Source organism: Triturus cristatus, chromosome 5_2, assembly GCF_964204655.1.
Source record: "Triturus cristatus chromosome 5_2, aTriCri1.1, whole genome shotgun sequence".
NCBI classification, from domain to species: domain Eukaryota; kingdom Metazoa; phylum Chordata; class Amphibia; order Caudata; family Salamandridae; genus Triturus; species Triturus cristatus.
The window spans coordinates 17,110,485-17,131,637 of NC_140588.1; the positions used below are offsets into that span (position 1 = coordinate 17,110,485).

At 45.3% G+C, this 21,153-nt stretch overlaps 1 protein-coding gene across 1 annotated transcript in view; it reads left to right on the forward strand.

The window, feature by feature from the left end:
- DAP (death associated protein) overlaps positions 1–21,153 on the forward strand; it is a 177,156-nt gene that overhangs the window by 151,141 nt on the left and 4,862 nt on the right. Inside the window, exon 3 of the mRNA XM_085606768.1 lies at positions 11,733–11,775. Within this exon, the coding sequence (XP_085462894.1) occupies positions 11,733–11,775 (43 nt within the window). The remainder of the gene's footprint in view (positions 1–11,732; positions 11,776–21,153) is intronic.

Here is a 21,153-nt window from a genome sequence, read left to right on the forward strand (position 1 = left end):
GACATTCATACGATGAGTCACTCACCCATACATTCACTGAGACACCTAATCAGTTCAGTTATGCACCCACGGAATCACCCACACAGGCACTCATACACCCACTTATTCACCAATACACTGTTGTAATATATTTAACACAAACTTTTTTTAAACACTCAGTCACTAGATGATCTCATCAGTGATGTCATTTGAGATGTTATCAGCGGTATCACTGACCATATCATGAGTGATGTAATATGTGAGGTCATAAGCAGTGCATTGTGGGGCGCGAGTTATAGTTAGCTCACCTAACTATAACTGATTAAATTCTCTGGTTTTGTACGAGGAAAACCGGAGCCTAACTGAAATGAAATCAGGGGTGAAGACAGAGAGAGGAGGCTACGACGTCTAGAGTCGAGATATATTATCGAACTCCAGACTAAGTCTCCTAATGGGCTAAATGCTGGAGAGCAGCTGAGAACCCACTTATGATCAGAATCAATTTGAACAGCATTCCCTAATGTTTTGGCACAAACTGAAGGACTAGAATAATTGACATCAATACAATACAAGCCCATTCAGGGCCGTATAATTTTTACTTACCACTTATAGTCTTAATAAATGATTAAAATGTGCAATTTCTTAGAAATACAAAGAAAAGTAGAGCAGAATAATGGTCTCCTTTGATTTAGTGAAATTATTAATTAGCATAACAAATATTTGAATCATGAAGTAGGACAGTAATATACTGTATATAATGATTTAAAATAACAATGAATTGCATTTATGTTGATTTGCACATTCCAATATGGCGCTGATTAATTTTCATGCACAGTCCTTTCTTTGTTTTGATGCACCTCGTCAATATCTGCTTTCGCTTCAGAGACGTTAGCCGACACTGACGAAGGCTACGGCTGAAACATGTGTGTTTGTTGAATTTTTACACAGAATAAATCCTAATTGGGTTTAACGCCAACGGGAGTGCTGGTCCTTTCTGCTTGTGAAACAGCGGAGATATATCTATCTATATCTATCTCTCTATCTATATCTATCTCTCTATCTCTCTATATATCTATATATATTTCTACTGGCGGTCACCAGTAGGTAGTTATAGTTAGGACCAAGCATTTTTTGTTTTGCTTATAACTTTGGCGTCGTTTGATCAAGCTTCATGAAATTTTCCAAACTAATTCTGTGTTCATATCAGCTCCTATGTGGTAAGTTTGGGGGTGATTCATCGGGGGGGGGGGGGGCAAGAAAAAAGGGGTGTCCCAAAACGTGTTTTCTCCATGTTAATTTCCATAGGAAACTTTAGACAAGGCTACAGGTCGAACGGGTGAACGGAATTACCCCAAATTTGGCAGGGAGAAGGGTCTTGGTCTAGAAAGCACGCTTTTATTTATTTGGTGTAAATCCGTTCAGTAGTTTTGGAGAATTATCGAAATTTACAGATATTGATATTTGGGAATTATGCCATCTGATTGGCTGAGGCGTTACGTGCACGAGCTTGCTGCTTATTGGTTGTGAGCGCTGCGAGCGGTTGCAACTAGGAAGTGTTGGCCGCCATTTTGTGATTCCATTGAAGCGAGTAAGGGGGGAAAAAGGGCGAAAAGAGTAGGAAACAGGAGGATAGGAGCACTGTAACCTCTGTGGTGGAGTGCGAAGCGAAGTAGTCACTCCTACCGGACTGAAAGTGCGGTGTTGCTCAGAGTGACATGGTGCTTAGATGAGATGGTGCTACAGTCTGGTATGAAACCTAGAGCCTAAACCCGGAGGTCATTGCTGTAAAGTGATGTGCTCTGCTGTTTGTAGGATACCTGTGGAAGTAGTGTTAGTAGGCGTTTATACCATACAGGGAGTGGGAAGCGAACTACTGAGCTATACTGTGCATTTATACTATACCGTAAGTGGGAAGCGAAGTACTACGCCTACCGGTGTGAAGACTCTGGGATCAAACCGAGCTGATTGTTGTAAAGTGATGGGCTGTGGGCTCTGTAGCATACTGGCCGCTGTAGTATAACTGTAAGTATTGTTAGTCTGCGTTTATACTATACAGTGAGTGGGAAGCAAGCTACTCACCCCTACTGGTCTGAAGACTCTGGGATTAAACCGTGAGCTCATTGCTGTAAAGTGATGTGCTCTATGTACTATTTCAATGTAAGTCATAGTTCAATGTTAGTATGTAATGATACTATAATGTAAGTATATAATGTTAGAATGTAGGGCTGTTATGAGGGGAATCTTGGGGAGTTTGTGCACGGTGCTGGAGAAGACGGATGCCTTGGTGTCTGCTCCTGTTGGTGGCTGTTTAAGCTGTCTTCTTTTCCTGCAATAAATCTACTTATCGGATCCACTGCTGTCTTCCTGTTCACTACATACATTTGGCGACGAGCGGGAGAAGGTGAAAAGAAGGCAGCACTCACCAAGATTTTGCGCTTGCTTGCGTTGTGCTGAAGACCCGTTTTCTTGGTGAATCTGTTTCTACTCAACTCAGGGTCGTCAGCTGATCAAACTATGTGATCCTACCTCTGGTAGGACTTATATTTTTTTGATTTTGGGCTTCCTCTGCCTCCTCACTACTCTGGTTGCTGTACCACACGTGTGCAAGTAGAGTTAGTATGCGTTTATACTAATTCTGTAGTTCTGCATTAAACAAAGCATCATGGTCCCATGGAGCGCCACCTACCAGGCGCAGGTCATACAATGTCCCGGTGTGTGCAAGCGCAGGATATTTGTTTGCTATTACAGGGCGGGAGGAAAACCTCGTATCGTTTCAATAAAGCAGAACTGGATGGTAAAAATGGAGAAAAAAAAAATGAAGCAGGGGTCTCACCCGTTCATTTAAATGACCACACTGGTGGGTAATGTTCCGGGCCCAATCCTATTATTATATTGCGGGGTCTCTGCAGCACTGGGGATCTTAATCTCACATGTAAATTGGGCTCGGGAGGGCACAGAAAGATTTCGCAGACTAGGGGATCGACACCTCCCTGGGTATTGTTTACTAATTGTTCTGGGGGCTTCGAGGCCAACTCAAGACCAGGGATCGGCAACCTCCTGGGCTTTATTTAAATATACAGGGTGGGCCTCGCCAGTCCTGAAGCCTCGGTGGCCCTAGGCAGTGCCTTATTGGTTCTGAAATCACACGGGCAGTACTCATGGTGTTATAAAGTGATACACTTTGAACTTTTGCCATTGTACAATTACCCAGGCTTCTTTTATGTAATAGTCTGTTGGTTTATATTTGGTAGGTGCACCGGAAAATTAAACAAAATTTCCCTTATAACCTACTATCAACTGCCGATTTTCACAATAAACTACAGACAAGTTGTCAGAAAAAGAAGACCCATACACTGTTATTTATTGGTTAAAAAAAATAACTTTTATTAACACAACACAAATAAATGTAAATGTAACTTTATTAGAACAACAGTAAAACATGAAAGAAGTGGGTGGGACTTCTCCGGAAGCAGCGTACAAAACCTGCAAGACAAAATAGAAACATAAGTATGTGTTCCATGTCTAAGAGAAAAAGAAAGGTAGTGAGAATGAACGGAGGAAAGTGAGAATTGGACAGAGAGCTAGTGGGTGGAAGGGAGAAGGGGAGGGAGAGTGAGAAGAACAGAGGGAGGAGGAGACAGAGCGCCGGCCTACTGCACCCAGCCCTCACTGTTCACCTCCCGTCACCCGTGTGTCTGGGAAGCTGGGGTCCGCGAGAAATGGTGCGGTCCAGCAAGTCCTTAAAATGAAACAGAGATATGAATGAGGCCAGAGATTACATTATTATCTATGGCAACATCACTTACCTGCACCTGTGCACCCAGGCTGCTGTACCCCAGCCCCTTTCTCCGCTCTGTGCTCAATTGCAGCTCCTGCGCGCCGAGGCTTGACTGCTCACCTGCCACAACTGGTGTGTCCAAGGACGTGCCGGTGCGAGCTCCAACTCAGGGATGCCGCTATCAGGGTGTCCCAGCAGGTCTCCGGTCGGGAACGGTGTCTTGATACCACGGTGGAAGGCATCAGATTGCCCAGGGCATCATCACGGGGTGAGCACCCGCTCCGCCCATTTTGGTTCCACTAACCCAGTGTCTGAGAAGGGAGAAAAAATATAATGTTGGAAACGTCTTGAGGTAAAGAAAGAAAACTTCAAACGTTAATAGAGAACACCAGTTGAGTGCATCCTTCCTTCTTGAAGTACGATCTTCGAACTGTTAGTGGTAATCGTGGTTCAAAGAGGAGTTGGAGTGCATGAGAATACACAAGGTTAAATAATATGGTATGCCAACGTTCACATACAAAGGAACAGAGCGCATGCTAGAAGTATAATGTGCGTGTGTAATGCAGTGGCGTAAGCCTGTGTGCATGTACACTTAGTAATCGTCTCACTACAGGGCCCCAAAAGCCAACGCCACGTGTCTGTAGGGCAGCGCTGCCTGCTGGCTCAGGCCTACAGTACGGTCCAGCAGGTCCTTAAAATGAGACGGAGATGTAACTGAATGAGGTCAGTGATCACATTGGTACGCAGGGTAACATCGGTTGTTCGCACCTTTGCACACCGGCTGATGCACCCCACCCCTCCCGCAGCACTGCTCTCAACACGTGTCTGTAGGGCAGCACTGCCTGCTGGCTCAGGCCTACAATACAGTCCAGCAGGTGCTTAAAATGAGACAGACATGTGACTGACTGAGGCCAGAGAACACATTATTAAGCAGGGCAATATCGCTTGTTTGTACCTGCACACCCAGGCTGATGCACCCCACCTCTCCCGCAGAATCGCGCTCAATTGCAGCCCCAGTGCACCCAGGCCCCACTGCTCACCTGCTGTCATTGTTGTGTGTCCAAACACGATGGGAAGCAGTGTTCACAATTCAGGTGCAGTGTTGATTGCGACGATGGTGTACGCCTCAAGGATCCCTTTTTTATTGCACATTGTGATATGTGAGGTGGATGCGGCCATATCACCTGAGGCAGTGTAGAAGAACTTGGACATGGGGCGTCGTGGTTATCCTATTTATACATACGCAAAGTGGGCTGGACTTGCGTATGCCAGGCAAGCATAGGGGTGTGAATAATAGTTGCGGGGACCTGGGCGTTGTTCAGTTCCTGCCTGGCCAGGAAGTGTACTTATGTGTGTTTCTGTTGCAGTTTTGATATCGCAGAATGCGCAATTTACATTAATGTAGCATGTACCGGGAGGGCGGCAACTATCGCTAATGAGATGCTGTTCGAAAACATTGAATGGCCAACATCACGTAGTTGTCAAGATTGTGGCTATGCGCACACACTCATGTCAATGGTGTGCGATATTATTGAAAGTGTTGCTATCGCGAAGCGCACACATGTGAATGTGCTAGGATGGAGGGAGGATCAGCAGTGAGGCTACGTCATAAATAGTGATAACGTTAATTATAGTTAAGCAGTGCATGCCAAACGTGAATCTGAAAGTCTCACATATGACACACTACTATACTGGTAAAGCCTGACAACAGAGAATACAGCAATACAAATGTACACATTACTGTTTGTCACGTGATCTAGGATGTGCACTCTGCCCGTGGCTGATGATACCCCTTCGGCTAGCAATATCCAGGCACACACACACACACCAGGGGCATCGTGTAACACAAATTAGATTTTTGATGTAATGTTTGAGATGCATGGCGATCACACGTGGAAGGCTAATGTACAGACCATGAATATTGATCAAGATGATCGTTGCATGTTGTGTGTAGTAGAAGATGTGTACACAGCAAAAAAAAGCAGAAGGGGTGTGTCTCATCAAACGCTGTAGAGAGAATGACTAAAATGGGTGGGGTCCTCCAACTGTTGCAATGGGAAATGTTATGAACTAATCAAATGCTTTTTTTAAGGTCACATGGCAATCGCGCATCGTTGGCACAAGGTGGCCGCACCCGACAAGATTTTGAAAAAATATATTTATCATAATATAAGTTTATTACAGTTAGAAATAGATAAATGTTTAAAATATTTTAGAGTAGCCCTTGCTCTCGTATACAGTTTAAAGTTATTTAAATATAGTTTTGAGACATAAAACAAAATAACGAGGGAATTGCATACCCGGCGCGATACCATACGTCTATGACATAACACAGGGCCTGGCAGCTTGCACTCTTCGCATACGCAACACGCAGCGGGCGTGACACCATACGTACATGACGTAATGCGTGGCTTGGTACTGCGTACCTGTCGGATACCTATGTAGCAGCTGGCGCGAACTCCTATGTATATGATGTTACGCGGGACGCGGTGCCACGAATCCGTCGGATACGAAATGCGCATCCTTTATGAGTTTAGCAATATGGCGGATAGGATTTGCGTGGTGATGCAGTTTTCTAAAAAAAAAACAAAAAACATATTTTTGGGGGGAGATCTAAAACCTTACTTAATTAATTAAAAAGAAGTATAATAGAGTTCCAAAATATTACCCAAAAAAGAGAAAAAAATATAGGTTTTATAAACATTAAAATATGAAATTAACATTTTAAAAACTTTCAAAATTCACTGAAAAAACAATAGGTTTTATAGACGTTATAGTTAGGAATTAGCATTTAAAAAACCTTTGAAATTCACTAAAAAACATATGTTTCAGGGACGTTCTAGTTAGTTCGACATTTGACTCCTATAAAACCAGAGAAATTTGCCTGTTATAGTTAGTTGAGCTAACTATAACTCGCGTGCCCGCAATGCACTGCTGATGATGTCACATATTACATCATTCATGACATGGTCAGTGACATCACTGATGACATCACTGATACAATACAGTAGTATAATATGCACTCATACATCTATTCATGAAGTCACACTCCGCCGCTCATCCATAGTTAGTCACACACCTAGTCAGTAATGCAAAGAATCAATCACATATCCATTTGCTCATGTATACAGTTATACACACCAAGTCCGTTATTTATAGACCCACCATATCACTTATTTATAGAGATACTAACACATTTACTGGCTTATACAATTACTGATACAAGCAGACACTCCTTTATACACTAACTCTTCAAATAACTTACTCTTTTATATACTCCAACACTCACATATAGTGCCTTAAAACATACGTAGTTAGTCACACATATACCACTAAGACATTTCATTCACTCACCAACACATCCATACACACAGTAACTCATCCATAGAGCCCTTCCCAGATGCGCTTTTTAATCCATACAACCAGTGAATCTCCCACTCAGACATCTATGCACAGTCATACAACCCCCCACCCACCCATACAGACACTCAGGGACACATACAGATACTCAGACAACAAATCAATAACCCATATAGATACTCATGCAGTATGCTTACACACCAACTGAGAGACTAATACAGACTTTCACACAGTGTAGTCACTAACCCATGCATTCAGTAAGACATGTTCAATCACTCACTTATACAGTCAGTCACGCACCTACTAAATAATCCCTTCAGGCACTTGTAAATGCATTCATTCTTCAATACACCTTGGCATAGATATATATGAAAAATATTTAAAGTTTACAGAAACATACATTCACTGGATGATATCATCAGTGATGTCACTGACCATGTCATGAGTGATGTAATATGTGACCTAATCAGCAGTGCATTGCGGGCGCGCCAGTTCTAGTTAGCTCAACTAACTAGAACAGGCGAATTTATCTGGTTTTAGGAGTCAAATGTCCAACTAACTATAACGTCCCTGTGAAACCTATGTTTTTTTTTTAGTGTGTGTATATGTGTGTGTGTATGTATATGTATGTATGTATATATATATATGTATATATGTATGTGTGTGTGTATATATATATATATATATATATATATATATATATATATATATATATATATATATATATATATATATATATATATATATATATATATATGTATGTTTTTCAAGTGTGTCCCGAAGCTCGGGGACGCACTCCATCACAGGCGAATTATCCAATTTGTTACATTCAGGGGAGCCAACAGTAGCATTACTGAGTTTATTTACGGCCTTACATGTTTCAGAGATCCCAGCTCCTTTTTCAAAGGCATTCCTTAGCTTCGCGAAAACAAACCAGGTTCACGCATTTTTTCCTACTTAAATACCTCTAATAGGATACAGATCAGTCATTCTACCAAGGATTCTGGTATCCATAGTACACAATGAAATAATTTCAGCCCTCCAGTAGGTGTTGCACGGCTGCGAAGATTATCAATAACGTTTCCAACCCTCCAGTGGGCCTCGGTTCCTCAACTGCACGGTTCGTATTTCCAAGCACTGTGACGCCGCATATAGGTAAAAGTCCGGTCTTCACCTTGCGCCCCGTTCTCCTTCTTGGGCGGTGCTGTCCCCCACGGCCTGGACCGCCGTGTAAGATCTTGATTTCAAGTGTGTCCCGAAGCTTAATGACGCACTCCATTAGTATTGCTACTGCCGGCTCCCCTGAATGTAAAGAATTGGATAATTCACCTTCGTTCCGACTTGTGTGCCTTCCTCAATGTTGGCTGTTTCTAAAGACAATGGTCTCTAGACAATAATGAGCACCGAGTAAATAAATATAGACTTAGTCAGTACTATATCCCTCTGTCCAGCCAGACAGGAATTTACTATGTAATCAAAGTAAGTTTTTAAATAATACAGAGAAATCAAAAGTGGGACACAAGCCTGCATCCAACTTAGCGAAATAGGACGTACAACATAAAGTTAGGGGTCAGGCAAAAAGAGTTTTTGTGTAGAGCACATTTCAAATGGAATACTCCACTTCCTCAATGTGGGTTCATACAACCAGGAACTCGCGCGCCGGTTTAAACACCGGGACAGTGTCTTCTCATTGGTGGAGCGGAACAATCGTAGAAAGAGGACTGACTTTTCGTCCCAATGACATCTCTTGCGGCCCCAACCACGTCCTGTGACATGTCCAGACAATTCACCATGGCCTGTACCTGATTCCGTGCACGACATCACCAGGTAGTTCTCAACCTTTGTTGGCAGTGATTTGCACCGTGTGTTGTGGCATCATTTACCGCAGTCCTCCCTCTCGATGTCCCCCGGACACCCAAAAAGGGAGAAGGGGGGCCACACAGCCCCCCTTCTAATAAAAAAATAAATAAATAAATAGACCGCGATCGTGCCAGAGGCCCTGCCCCCTCCCAGCAACACTCTGCAAACGCGCCCTGTGGCGCGTTTTAAATTGGGGAATTAATTCCCCTTTAGTACTGGGGGTCCCTGGGGGCAATGCAGCCCTGTGGTGCTTACTAGAGGTACCTGGTGGGCTAGTTACTGAAGGGGAATTAATTCCCCAATTTAAAACGCGCCACAGGGCGCGTTTGCAGAGTGTTGCTGGGAGGGGGCAGGGCCTCTGGCACTGGCACGATCGCGGTCTATTTTTTTTTTTATTAGAAGGGGGGCTGTGTGGCACCCCCTTCTCCCTTTTATGGTCCCTGGGGGCCAACTAGCCCACCAGGTACCTCTAGTAAGCACCACAGGGCTGCATTGCAGCAAGGTGGTTCAGGCCATGCCCCTTTTTACACCTCTCTGCAATGCAGCTCTGTGGCACTTACTGGAGGTACCTGGTGGAATAGTTGGACCCCAGAGACCCTCAGGATTCAAGGGGACTTCATCCCCCAACTTAAAACGCGCCACAGGGCGTGTTTGCACAATGGTGAAGGGAGGGGGCGAGGCCTGAGGTGACATATGTGCAAACACGCCCTGTGGCGCGTTGTAAGTTAGGGAATTAATTCCCATTCAATCCGGAGGGCCCCTGGGGGCAAACTAGCCCACCAGGTGCCTCCAGTAAACGCCACAGGCCTGCGTTGCAGAGAGGTGGTCCCGCCTCTTTTTGCACCTCTCTGCAAAGCAGCTTTGTGGCGCTTACTGGAGGTACCTAGTGGGCTAGTTGGACCCCAGGGACCCCCCCGGATTCAAGGAGACTTAATCCCCCAACTTACAACGCGCCAGGGGGCGTGTTTGCAGAGTGGTGGAGAAATGGGGCATGGCTTTTGTCTACCTCTCACCAATCCCACTGCGTGGAGCTTACTGGAGGTAAAAGGTAGGCTAGTTGGCCCTAAAGGACCCCCAGCAGTGAAGGGGACTTCATTCCCCATCCAAGAGTGTGCCAGGGAGTGCGTTTGTAGAGTGGTGGGCAAAGTTGGCGTGGCCTGGTACGAGTACCTACCAATGCTGCTGTGTGGGACTGACTGGAGGTAATAGTTTGGGAAGTTGGCCCCCAAGGATGTCCTTGGGTGCCAACTACCCCTCTTGTTACCTCCAGTAAGTCCCACACAGTGGGATTGCTAAGACGTCTTCGGAGGCCATGGTCCCCTTTCTCTACCACTCTGCAAACGTGCCTCGTGGCAAACTACGGGATGGGGGATGAAGTCCAGTTTAGTCCCGAGGGAGTTTGGGGGCCAAGAATCCCTGCTGGTACATCCTGTAAGTCCGATGCAGCAGAATTCCTGAGCGTTGGTTGAACGCCCAGCACCCTTTCTCCACCACTCTGCAAACGCGACTACTAGTTAAAGTAGCATATTGCTGCACCTCTGACTTAGAGGTAGTTTTAATCCCCGTGGCCTATTATGTACTAGGGCCTAATCACAGGGGTACCCCAATGCATAGTGTTCCCTAGTGTATGTAGGTGTTTTCACTGTATTCTAAGTGTCTTTTAGCATAGCACTGGCTCTAGGCCTGGTTAGTCAGTCAGTTACCACCAGTACCCGTCTGGAAAAAGTTGTGGGCACAGGATGATTTTGAAACAAGGCCTCTTTCTGCTCCTCTGTTGGTTCTGTCTGCACATCTCTTCTTCCTGCACTTTTCTTTGTCTTTCTGGACTTCTGTTTGTCTTGCTTCTTTCTGCGCTTTTCTTCCTCTTTCTTCACATGTCCTACCTTTGTAGGCATAGTTAGAAATCAGCATTTAAAAAACCTTTGAAATTCACTGAAAAAAACCATAGGATTCAGGCATGTTATATTTAGAAATTAGCATTTAAAAAACCTTAGAAATTCACTCAAAAAACCATAGGTTTCAGGGACGTTATAGTTAGTTGGTGATTTCACTTGTATAAAACCATAGAAATTCGTCCGTTATAGTTAGTAGAACTCACTATAACTCGCGCCCCCGCAATGCACTGCTGATGACGTCACATATTACATCACTCATGACATGCTCAGTGACATCACTGATGACATCCAGTGAATGTGTGTTTCTATAAAGTGTAAAAATGTTTTTTTATATATATATATTATATATATATATATATATATACACACACACACACCACCCCCCCCCCCCAGGTGTATTGAAGTATGAGTGGGGGTGTATGAGTCTCTGAATGGATGATTTAGTAGGTGTGTGACTGACTGTATAAGTGAGTGATTAAATGTTTTTTTCAGTGAAAAAAAAAATATATATATTTTTTTTCCACTTACCTTACCATATACTTGTGTGATAACTAATGTGCTATTCCGTTGTACAGCCATTTCGATTAGGCTTGTGCAGTCATTATTAAATTTCACAGGCACACTGCATCTACCAACTATGCTGATGCGCAGTGTTGAGGCAAATCTCTGAATGTCCAAGCCTGAAACACATGCTGTTGATTATGAGGATCCAAAGTTGAGACAATGCTATAAATGAAATATGAGAAGATAAAAACAAATGTACAGTAATGATTCATGCTTCAGATATATTTTATTTTCCAGTGTGTACTATACAAAACAGATGTTCTTGGAAAGACTAACCTACTTTTTTCCTCTTTTAGCCCACCAAAACCAACGCTGTTCATCTCTGGTGCAGTAGCAAGGGTAAGAACTAACATTAATTCATTATTAATGAACGGTTTCAACTTGTTTACTCAAATAGAGCCATCATATATTGACAATTTGTTTTCCTATCGATTTGCAACATTGTTGCAGACCTTTCTAAGGACATTGATTTTTATTTTTAGAAAATGTATTTATTCGTGATCGCTGTCCAGTGTGTGTGTGCCACTTGTTTGCTAACCATTCAAGACTGGCAGTGTTTTAGTTTCCAGGAATAGGAGGATCAATATGTTTCCCCTCTCTCCGTTCCCTTGTGTTCGGCCCCCGATTTCTGGTTGTTCATTTGGCAGTTACGTTCAATCACCCTGGAAGAGAGGCAGCAAAATACCTTGGAGACCTGCTGGGGTTGTTCATGTTAACTGTCTCATGTTAAGATGTGTAATTGCATTACTCCTGACAAGGCATTGAAGCGTTTTACGGCGAGTAGCTTACTTCTCCAGAACTCAGAAAGGATTAGTGGTGAATTAGTAAAGGAAATGTGAAATTAATTTGAGCAGTGGACATGTGAGTTTGTTAGTTGGATTGAAAAGGATAGTGGAGGGCTAGAAGAAGGAAGGGTCTGAAAAGTGTTGATTTGGAGATCATAGAAGTAGGAGGAGGTTTGGGAATACACCGGTTGATGCTTATACAGTATTTCTGTCCAGATTAATTGTATTGGAAGATTACTGTTCCTCATTCCTGCATTGCAATAGATACGATACTATAGGGGACTCAGGATTTCTGACTCGAAAATGTTACCTACTGAAAGCATGTGAAGCTTCAGTATCTGAAACAACCCAAAATGCTGAATTGCAAGAGGAGTCAGGTTTGTTAACTCAGATTTCTCTATATTGTATTTGTTATGACACCCTCAGGGTGTGATGCGGACTACCCTGGTATTCCTGCATTTCAGATTTATCCATATCCTTAGTACTGAGAATTCTGTTTGCAGGAATACCAATTAAGTGTTTCTGACTGTTATGACGGAAAGTCTTAATTTTATTAAAGACACGGAGGTGAGTATTATGCTTTTCTTATCTTGCTTTTATAAATAGCAGCCAAGATAAACACATACCAAACTACAGTTCCCAGCAGGCCAAGCAAGGAAAGGGCCAATGGGAAACAAAAGCATGAACAATAACCAATGAATGCTCGTCTTAGGGGGATAACGTAAGGTCAGACTGCGAACAGCCCTCTTTTGTTCGGCGAGCAGGTTAAGAAGAGTTCATAATGAGAGGAACAATAGAAAAAATAATGCATAAAGCCAAAGTCCAAGTAAACAAATCTTGAGCGAAATCCATCAAGGCAATCCTGGGAATGATAGGAACGTCCGAATCCGCAGAACCGGAGGGAACATCACCAAACAGGACATAATCTGAACGAGGACACTGGAGAGTATCATGAGGAAGCTGGCGGCAAAGCTGGAGTCCCTGCAGGGAGGGAACAAACACAAGTTAGAAGTGTTGTGGAGGGATAATACTCGCTTCTGTGTCTTTAATAAAATTAAGACTTTCCGTTATAACTTATTAGGAAAATCTACATTTTATGGCAAGACCGGAGGCTCATATTATGCTTGTTCAAAGCATATCAATTACAGAAGAAACAGCAGAAATCATAGGTTTACAATAAAAAATATGAAAAACGTTATCATTAGACCAATCCACTGATCTCAGAATGTCCTCCAACCTGGAGCCTGCCCAAAAAGCTTTGGAAGCCATGGCTCCTCTGGCGGAATGCGCCCCAAAGACAGAAACGTCAAAACCAGCGAGGGACATGACCCAACGAACCCAACGGGCAAGAGAGGCAGAGGAGACCGGATTGTCAGGTTTACGAAACGAAATGAGAAGTTGGGAATGGGAGGATGTTCTGAGATCAAAGGTATGTTGCTCATAAACTTGAGGCATAGAACACAGTTTAGGTTGATCAGGAAAATAAGGGTAAAAAACAGAATTCAAATTAGTTTTGGTACGTTTGTTGATATGAAACACCACACCCGAAGGAGTAAATTGGTGACATCAGACACTCATTTAATAGAAACCAAACATAAGAGCATGGTAAGTTTAGCTGAAACCATTTTCAAGGAAAGATCGGCATTATCCGGCCAATCCAGAAAGAGTTTAAGCACTAAGTTCACATCCCATAATTTTGAATTTTTAGGAAGAGGAGGTTTGGAAAACTTAACACCTTTTAGAAGACGACAGATAAGAGGGTGTTCACCAACTGGCTTGCCATCGATAGGGGAATGATTGAGGGAAATAGCAGACCTGTACAAATTGACCGTCCTGTAGGACGTACCTGAGCTGGCCTCAGAAGCCAGAAAGTTTACAATGTAAGTCAAAGGGGCTGAAAAGGGATCAACCCAATTTGTAGGCCTTGGTCGTACCTGAAGCCCAGGCTCTGCTGATAGAGAAGCTTCTTGCGAAATTACATTGTCAGGTTGACTCGACCCGAGATCTTCCATGCCGACAGTCAGAGAGTTGTCTAGAATCAGAGGGTGAGGATGTCCCAAGGGATCCAAGAGAAGAGTGGTGCAGGAGGGAAGTAGTACCGGGAAGTCTACCGCCATCTCTAGAAGAGATGGGAACCAAACCTGGGATTGCCAGAAGGGAACCACCAAAACCAGAGAGGCTCGTTGGTGGGATGTATGAGCTAACACCCTGTTGATCATGAGGAAAGGAGGGAAGGCATAATGAAGATGAAAAGACCAGTCTTGTAAAAAGGCGTCTGTCGCAAATGCCGAAGGATCCGGCCGCCAGCTGAAAAATTGAGGAAGCTGAGAATTGAGATGAGAGGCAAAGAGGTTGTGAGAAGTTAGCCTGATGTATATAGTGGGAACCTTGTATCAGTCCAAACAACCCCTTATGGTGATAGGTTAAAGACCACCTTTATTGAAAGCTATCCTAGTGGTAGCTATGGAGAGCAGCCTTCAGGCTAAGTCTTGAAGGAATGTAAAGCAGCATGTTTTACCAGTCTATAATCTCTTGAATGACCAAATGAAAGGACAACTACACCAGATATATATTTAAAGTATATGTATTTAAGATAAAACATACCCCTCTAGTCTCTTTGAGACTGGAGTTCGAAGTACATAAGTTAAGTCAGTATTCAACAGTAAAAGCAAATATAAACATTTGGGCCCTAGGGGCGTACCAAACCATATACCAATAAAGTGGTCTAAGAACCACGACTGAACTAGACACGGCCTAGAGCCTGTAGAAGTGCTTGGACCACAAGGAACCACCCAATGTAGTGACACAGGGGACCCACGGGGGATGCGTGCAGTGTGAGAAGACAGCCGCGAATCGCCGTTAACTTCTATGGGGAAAGTCGCGGTTGGAAATTAAGAGTTTATGGACACTTAGAGGATGACTACGAGCGAACCCTTTTGTACTTAGAGGTGTCTAGGGCCAACACCCACGGGAGCACCGGAGTACTCGAATTACCTCACCCAGGGAAACCGGGTGCATAGGTGTCAAATGGTGTTGGGTCGCGTCGCTGTTTTCTATGGAAGCTGCCCAGGAAGTGCTGCTGTCGTGAAGAGAAGTGTCCGGAGAGATCCAAGCCTGGATCTAGGATGGAATGAACCTGAAAGCAGAGGGGACAGAGTCTGGGTCACTTACCAATGACACGATAGTCCAATGCCCACAGATGTCGGGTGCTTCAGGTGAGTTGACGGGTGTCTTGACTCTTCACCCACGAGGTCCAGGAGGCGTCGACGACGACCAGGAGCTGGATTCGAGCTGTCCCAAGAAGTCTGTCGAGTGCTGCGGTGTCGGCGACCAGATTGGACCCAACAAGCCTTGACAACGGCAAGTCACTTGGAAACAGAGAAAGGACGTCGGTGCAGACCAGCAAGGTCTGGGGGACTCAACCAGTGAGGGTAAGTCGGGGCACATCTGGAGCAACCAGGAAAGCCCAATCAGAAGAGGAGTTGCCTTCGTGGGGACCCATTAGCCAACGGGCTGGCGATCGCGAAGGAGCCTCGAGCGGTCGCACTGGAAACTGGCCCACGGGTCACTCGTGGAGTGAAGGCCAGAAATCTTCGGTGCAAGTGGTGCTCAAGGCTGGGGCTACTCGGAGCCCAAAGCACAACTTCGAGGAAGACCAGGAAGAGGATGGATCAGCAAAAGATCACGGTGTCCAGGGGTCACGGTTCCACGTCACCCACGATAGCCACGGGCCTCAGCTTTGCTGTGGACTCCGGGTAGCCTCGGAAGTCTGGAAATCCACCTCTGGTGATGCAAAGACTTCGGCGTCCGGCTGGAGCTTCAGCGATGCAGACCGGACAGTTACTTCTTTGGTGCCTGCCAAGCAGGGGAGTCACTCTTTGACCCCAAGGGAGATTTCTTCAGTCTTCTAGTTGAAATAGAACGTCGAAGGTCCAGGATATATGTTGCAGAGTTTCGTCCAGGGTAATCTAAAGTCGCAAGGACTGGGTTCCCATACTTATACAAAGTATGGGGGTTGGACATACTCTAGGGACCCACCTATCAGAGGGTTTGGAAAGAGGGATGGTTACACCCATATCCTTTGTCCAGTTTCGCGCCAGAGCAGGGGCAGGTAACCCCTGCAACTGGTTTGAACTGGACTATGCACAGGGACACCAAGTGTGCCCCCAGTGCAGGACTTCAAAGCACTAGAGAGTGCTCCCGCCCAGCCCCAATACACATCTGCCTGTCTGGGGAGGTGGTTACACCACCCTGGGACAGGAAACCTATTGTCCAGGCCTCTCCTGCCGGAGTTTCGGTCAGCAGCAGGAGGCCAGACCCGTGTTGTTGCAGTGGCATCCATTTTGTGATGCCAGGGCTGTAGAAAGTCTTTACTGGGTTAGACCATTGTGAACATGTTTCTCCCTCTAGAAGGGTGGAATGCTACCCCCCGCCGCCAGAACTGGCGGCGGGGGGAGTATTCCAAAGCGTTTGACACCAAACACGACATGTGTCCGTGCAGCCAGTCCAAAGTTAGCATTTACCGCGAGGTTATAATGCACTTGAGTATATGGTCAGGCTGCACCACAAACCGCATCAGAGGAGGTACGCCGAATGCTGCAGAGGGGCTCTTCTCATGCAGGCGCACCCTCTCACATAAAAAAGCAAGCACTATGCCTTCATGATTGTTAAGGCCTGCCATAGGAGTGACTTATAGGTTTTATGTGTGTGTGCAATGGTAGTGATAGAGGTAGCCTATACCACAGTAAGGGGTGCAGGCATCACCTTACCCAGGCTGCAGTAGCAGACCTGTGGTGTCATTTTGGAGTGCTACCCAGGGGTGGCACAATACATGCTTTAGCCCCTGGTAGGCCTCTAAGGTACCTATGCCCTAGGTACATAGTATACCATATACTAGGGGCTTATAAGGCCACTCCAGAATCCAATTAGGAATGTACCTAATGTACATGGAAACCATTTTAGAGAGGAAGATGCTAGGCTGGGGTCCTGATTAGCAGGGCCACAGCCAGACTAAGGTCGAAAAACAATGAAACACCAGCAAAAAGTGTGGGTATCCATGTGAAACAGATCCTACTCCTACAGAGGTCTATATGCAAAGGGCCCCACTTTCGATGGAGAGAGTGAAAAACGGATGGAAGAAGCTTCCAATCGCTTGAATCTCGAAGGAATCGAGAATGCCAATCGGCTATGGAATTGAGAGATCCTGGAAGATATTCGGCTTTGACGGAAATCCTGTTGAGGAGGCAAAACTCCCACAGACACTTTGCTAACTCCGCCAGGGGTTTGGACTTGGTGCCACCGATATGGTTGATGTAGAGCACCGCAGAAACATTGTCCATGCGAAGGAGGATGGAACAACACACTTTGTTTTTGGCGAGGCTTTTGATAGCAAAGGAGCCTGCAAGCATCTCTAAACAATTTTTATGTGCAATCTCGACTCCTGTAGAGACCAAGTACCTCCAGTCGATATCGTGCCACACCGGGCGCCCCAACCTGTCAAGCTTGCATCGGATTCCAACACAAGATCAGGGACTGAGGCGAAGATATTTCTTCCGTTCCAGGCATCTAAATGGTCTATCCACCATTGAAGTTCTAAACGAGACTCATGATCTAAAGAAAGGAGGTCGGAATATGCCAGGCCTCGACGTAGATGTCAAATTTTTAAGCATTGGAGGGCCTGATAATGGAGGGGTCCGGGAAAGATAGCCTGAATAGAAGCGGAGTGAAGGCCTACGACTCTTGCAAGAGATCTGAGAGAAGTGAAGTCGCTTCTGAGCACTTGGGAGATTTCTGACTTTATAGTGGGGACTTTTGATTGAGGAAGATGAAGAGAAGCGGTGGAGGAGTCCACCAGGAAACCTATAAAGTCGATCTGTTGTGAAGGAGCGAGCATAGATTTTTCAGGATTTAGAATGAAACCCAGATCGGAAAGAAGAGACCGAGTAATGTGTAAATGTGATAAGAGTTGATTTGTCCCGATTCATCAGAAGGATGTCGTCGAGATAAATGATCAAGCGTATGCCGATGGACCTCAGGTAAGACACTACCGGTTTCATGATCTTGGTGAAACACCATGGGGCTGAAGATAGCCCGAAGGGGAGAGAACAAAAATGGTAGGACACTCCTAACCACTGAAACTGAAGGAACTTCCTGTGTAACTGATGTATAGGAATTGTAAGGTAGGCGTCCTGTAAATCTATACGGACCATCCAATCGTGTAGACGAAGAGAGTCTCTGAGGTGAATGATGGTCTCCATTTTGAAGTGGCGATAGACCACAAACTGGTTGAACCATTTGAGGTTTATGACCGGACGCATCTTTTTGTTTTTCTTTTGAACCAGAAAGATGGAACTTAGGAAACCTGAAGGAACTAGAGGAGACACCTGAATGGCGCGTTTTTGTAAGAGAGCCTGAACCTCTGAAGAGATGAGATTTGTCATTTCGATTGAGAAGGTGAGAGGAGAAGGGAAAACTGTCTGGAAAGGAGGAGCGTAGAACTCTATAGGATAGCCTTGGATGGAGTTGAGGACCCCAGGTTCTGCAGGTAGAGACCACCATTTTTGTAGAAAAAACTTTAGCCAACCCCCCCACAGGAGGAGGAACCGAAAGGCTTACCTTGTTGGAAATTGTTTCTGAAGTTTTTCTGGCCATGGAAACCTCGGCCCTTTTGTGGATAGAACTGGGGCTTGAACTCCTGGTAATTTTTGTTGGAGTTGAAGGAACCTCTGGAGCTTTGATTGTGGGCGGAACAGCCAGCAAAGCGACCTCTGCCGGCCCGTCCAAAAACCTGTGGCGAAAATACCTTAATAGATTGTTGAGCCTTGTCGATGGAAGCAAAAGTTGAGACAAACTTACTAAGATCTTTAACAAGTGAATCTCCCAAAAGAAGACCATCAGCTTGATACCAGTATCCAAGGAGGCCAAGTTAGATAATTTAGGATCCAGTTTCATCAGGAGGCCCTTACGACGTTCGTGAGTGATGGCGAATTTGCATTGCCCAAGAGACAAAAGGGCCGTTGGACCCATAGAGAAATGTCTTGAGGATCCAGATCTGTACCGTCCAGGCGGGCGGTTTCCGCCAAATCAAAAATACGGGCAAGAGGACCGACTACGTCCAGCAATTTGTCTTGGCAGGTGGTCCAAGCCTTGTCCTCACCCTTGCGTGGATCTTTCCCAAATTTGGAAAACAATGTCAGTAGAGGCTGGTCAATAGTGGGAGTGCAAGAGACAGTTTAGGACATTCAGATTTCATCTTGGACCATACAGATTTATCCAGAAGCAAGCGTAGTCTAGCAGAAATATATTCGCCAACGTGTGAAATAGGAAACCATTCAGTAGAATTAGGGTGGTGGATAGAAGAAGGGTCAAACATGGGAGTACCTTCCGAATCCAGGATCGTTTCAGAGGAAAAAGGATCAGTTTTGGCTTTCTTTGGCGGAGGAGGATCGGCTTCAAGATCACCAAATGCGTCATCAGCATCACCAATATCATTGTCTGTGTCTAAATTATGAGAAATTACTAATTTCTCAGGTACCTCAGCGTGTTTTGACTTAACTTTACGTTTGGTGAAAGAAACAGATAACCCCTCCTTAATAGGAGGCCTGGGAGGCAACAAGTCCTCACCCTTCTGAGAGGAAACCTCTTCCGAACCATGTGACGCAGTAACAGAAACACTTTTGATGCTGGAAGGTACCAACTTTCTTTTTCTGCTATCCCCCGCAGACTGGGCCAAAGCTTTGGACATCAAAGACAAAAGAGAATCCTCCATATCCTTTGAAAAACGCTTCATAGAAGCTTCAACCGCATGTTCAACTAAATTATTAATAAAGGTGTTTAAATCAATCTTAAATACCTCCCCTTCCTCATTATTAAATTCAGAAATTTGTGAGCTTTCCACTTCCATATTCACCCAATTAAAATAATCAGACTCAGAAGGGTTAAAACATGTTTGAATAAGCCCTGCCCCATGGGCGTGTGACAGAGTGAAAGAAAAACCTCACCGGGAACAGTCAGCCCCTCCGGAGGCAGACCCCAGCTAGAGGGCGTGAGGAACAGAAGGAGATAGCGGCAGAAGCGGCAGGAATGAGCCCAACGCTGGGAGCAGGCGTGTGAAGGGCCGCGTGAACAAGATGAGGAGAAAAACGGCCGACCGGTAATCCAGGGCAGTGTTGGACGCATGAAATGGACGCCGTGCAGCGTGAGTATTAGTGGCACGCGCGAGCTAAGCGGGTCGGAAGAAATGTGCAGGGAAGGGAAAAACCCGCAACTAACCCCCTGGGAGCGTGTCCCTGCAGGTCTGAATTCAACCTGCTGCTGGCAACCACGAATTCACCACACGGGCGTCATTTAAGTAAATCACTCTGACTCGACTTAGAACCCGAGCATCAAGCCAGCGTTGAACAATACCGACCCTTGACAGGGCGTCACTCTTCAGGGGCAGCGGGACAAATGCAGCTGGAGCGGAGTCTGAAAACTAACTGACAGGATTTCCAAACTCCGTGCCCGATGCCAGAGAGCTGGAGATGTGCTACGCACCCTCCACAGCACCCCCTGGCGGTCGGAGGCAGACCGCGTTCCGCAGCAGGGAAAACAAAGTGGCAACGCGTAGGCTCGAAGGCGGACCCGCGAACCGGTGCCGGATTGGGAAATGGAAACCGGCAAAGAGAAGGAGCACGGCACCTGAAGGAAAAAGATACGTAGGGCCGCCGAGCGGGCTGCTACGTGTGAGGAGAAAGATCACTCCTATCGGCAGAGGTAATCAATCAAACTAGCAACAAAGCCTAAAAACATCAAACGGCAATTGAATAATCCACAGAGTATTTAATCGCGGTCGCGGGTATTTTTTGAAAGAAAATAACACTGCGACCGCGTCAAAACCACATAACAAATCGGGCAATACATGGAAAAAAAGATTTTCGCTCATCTTATGGCT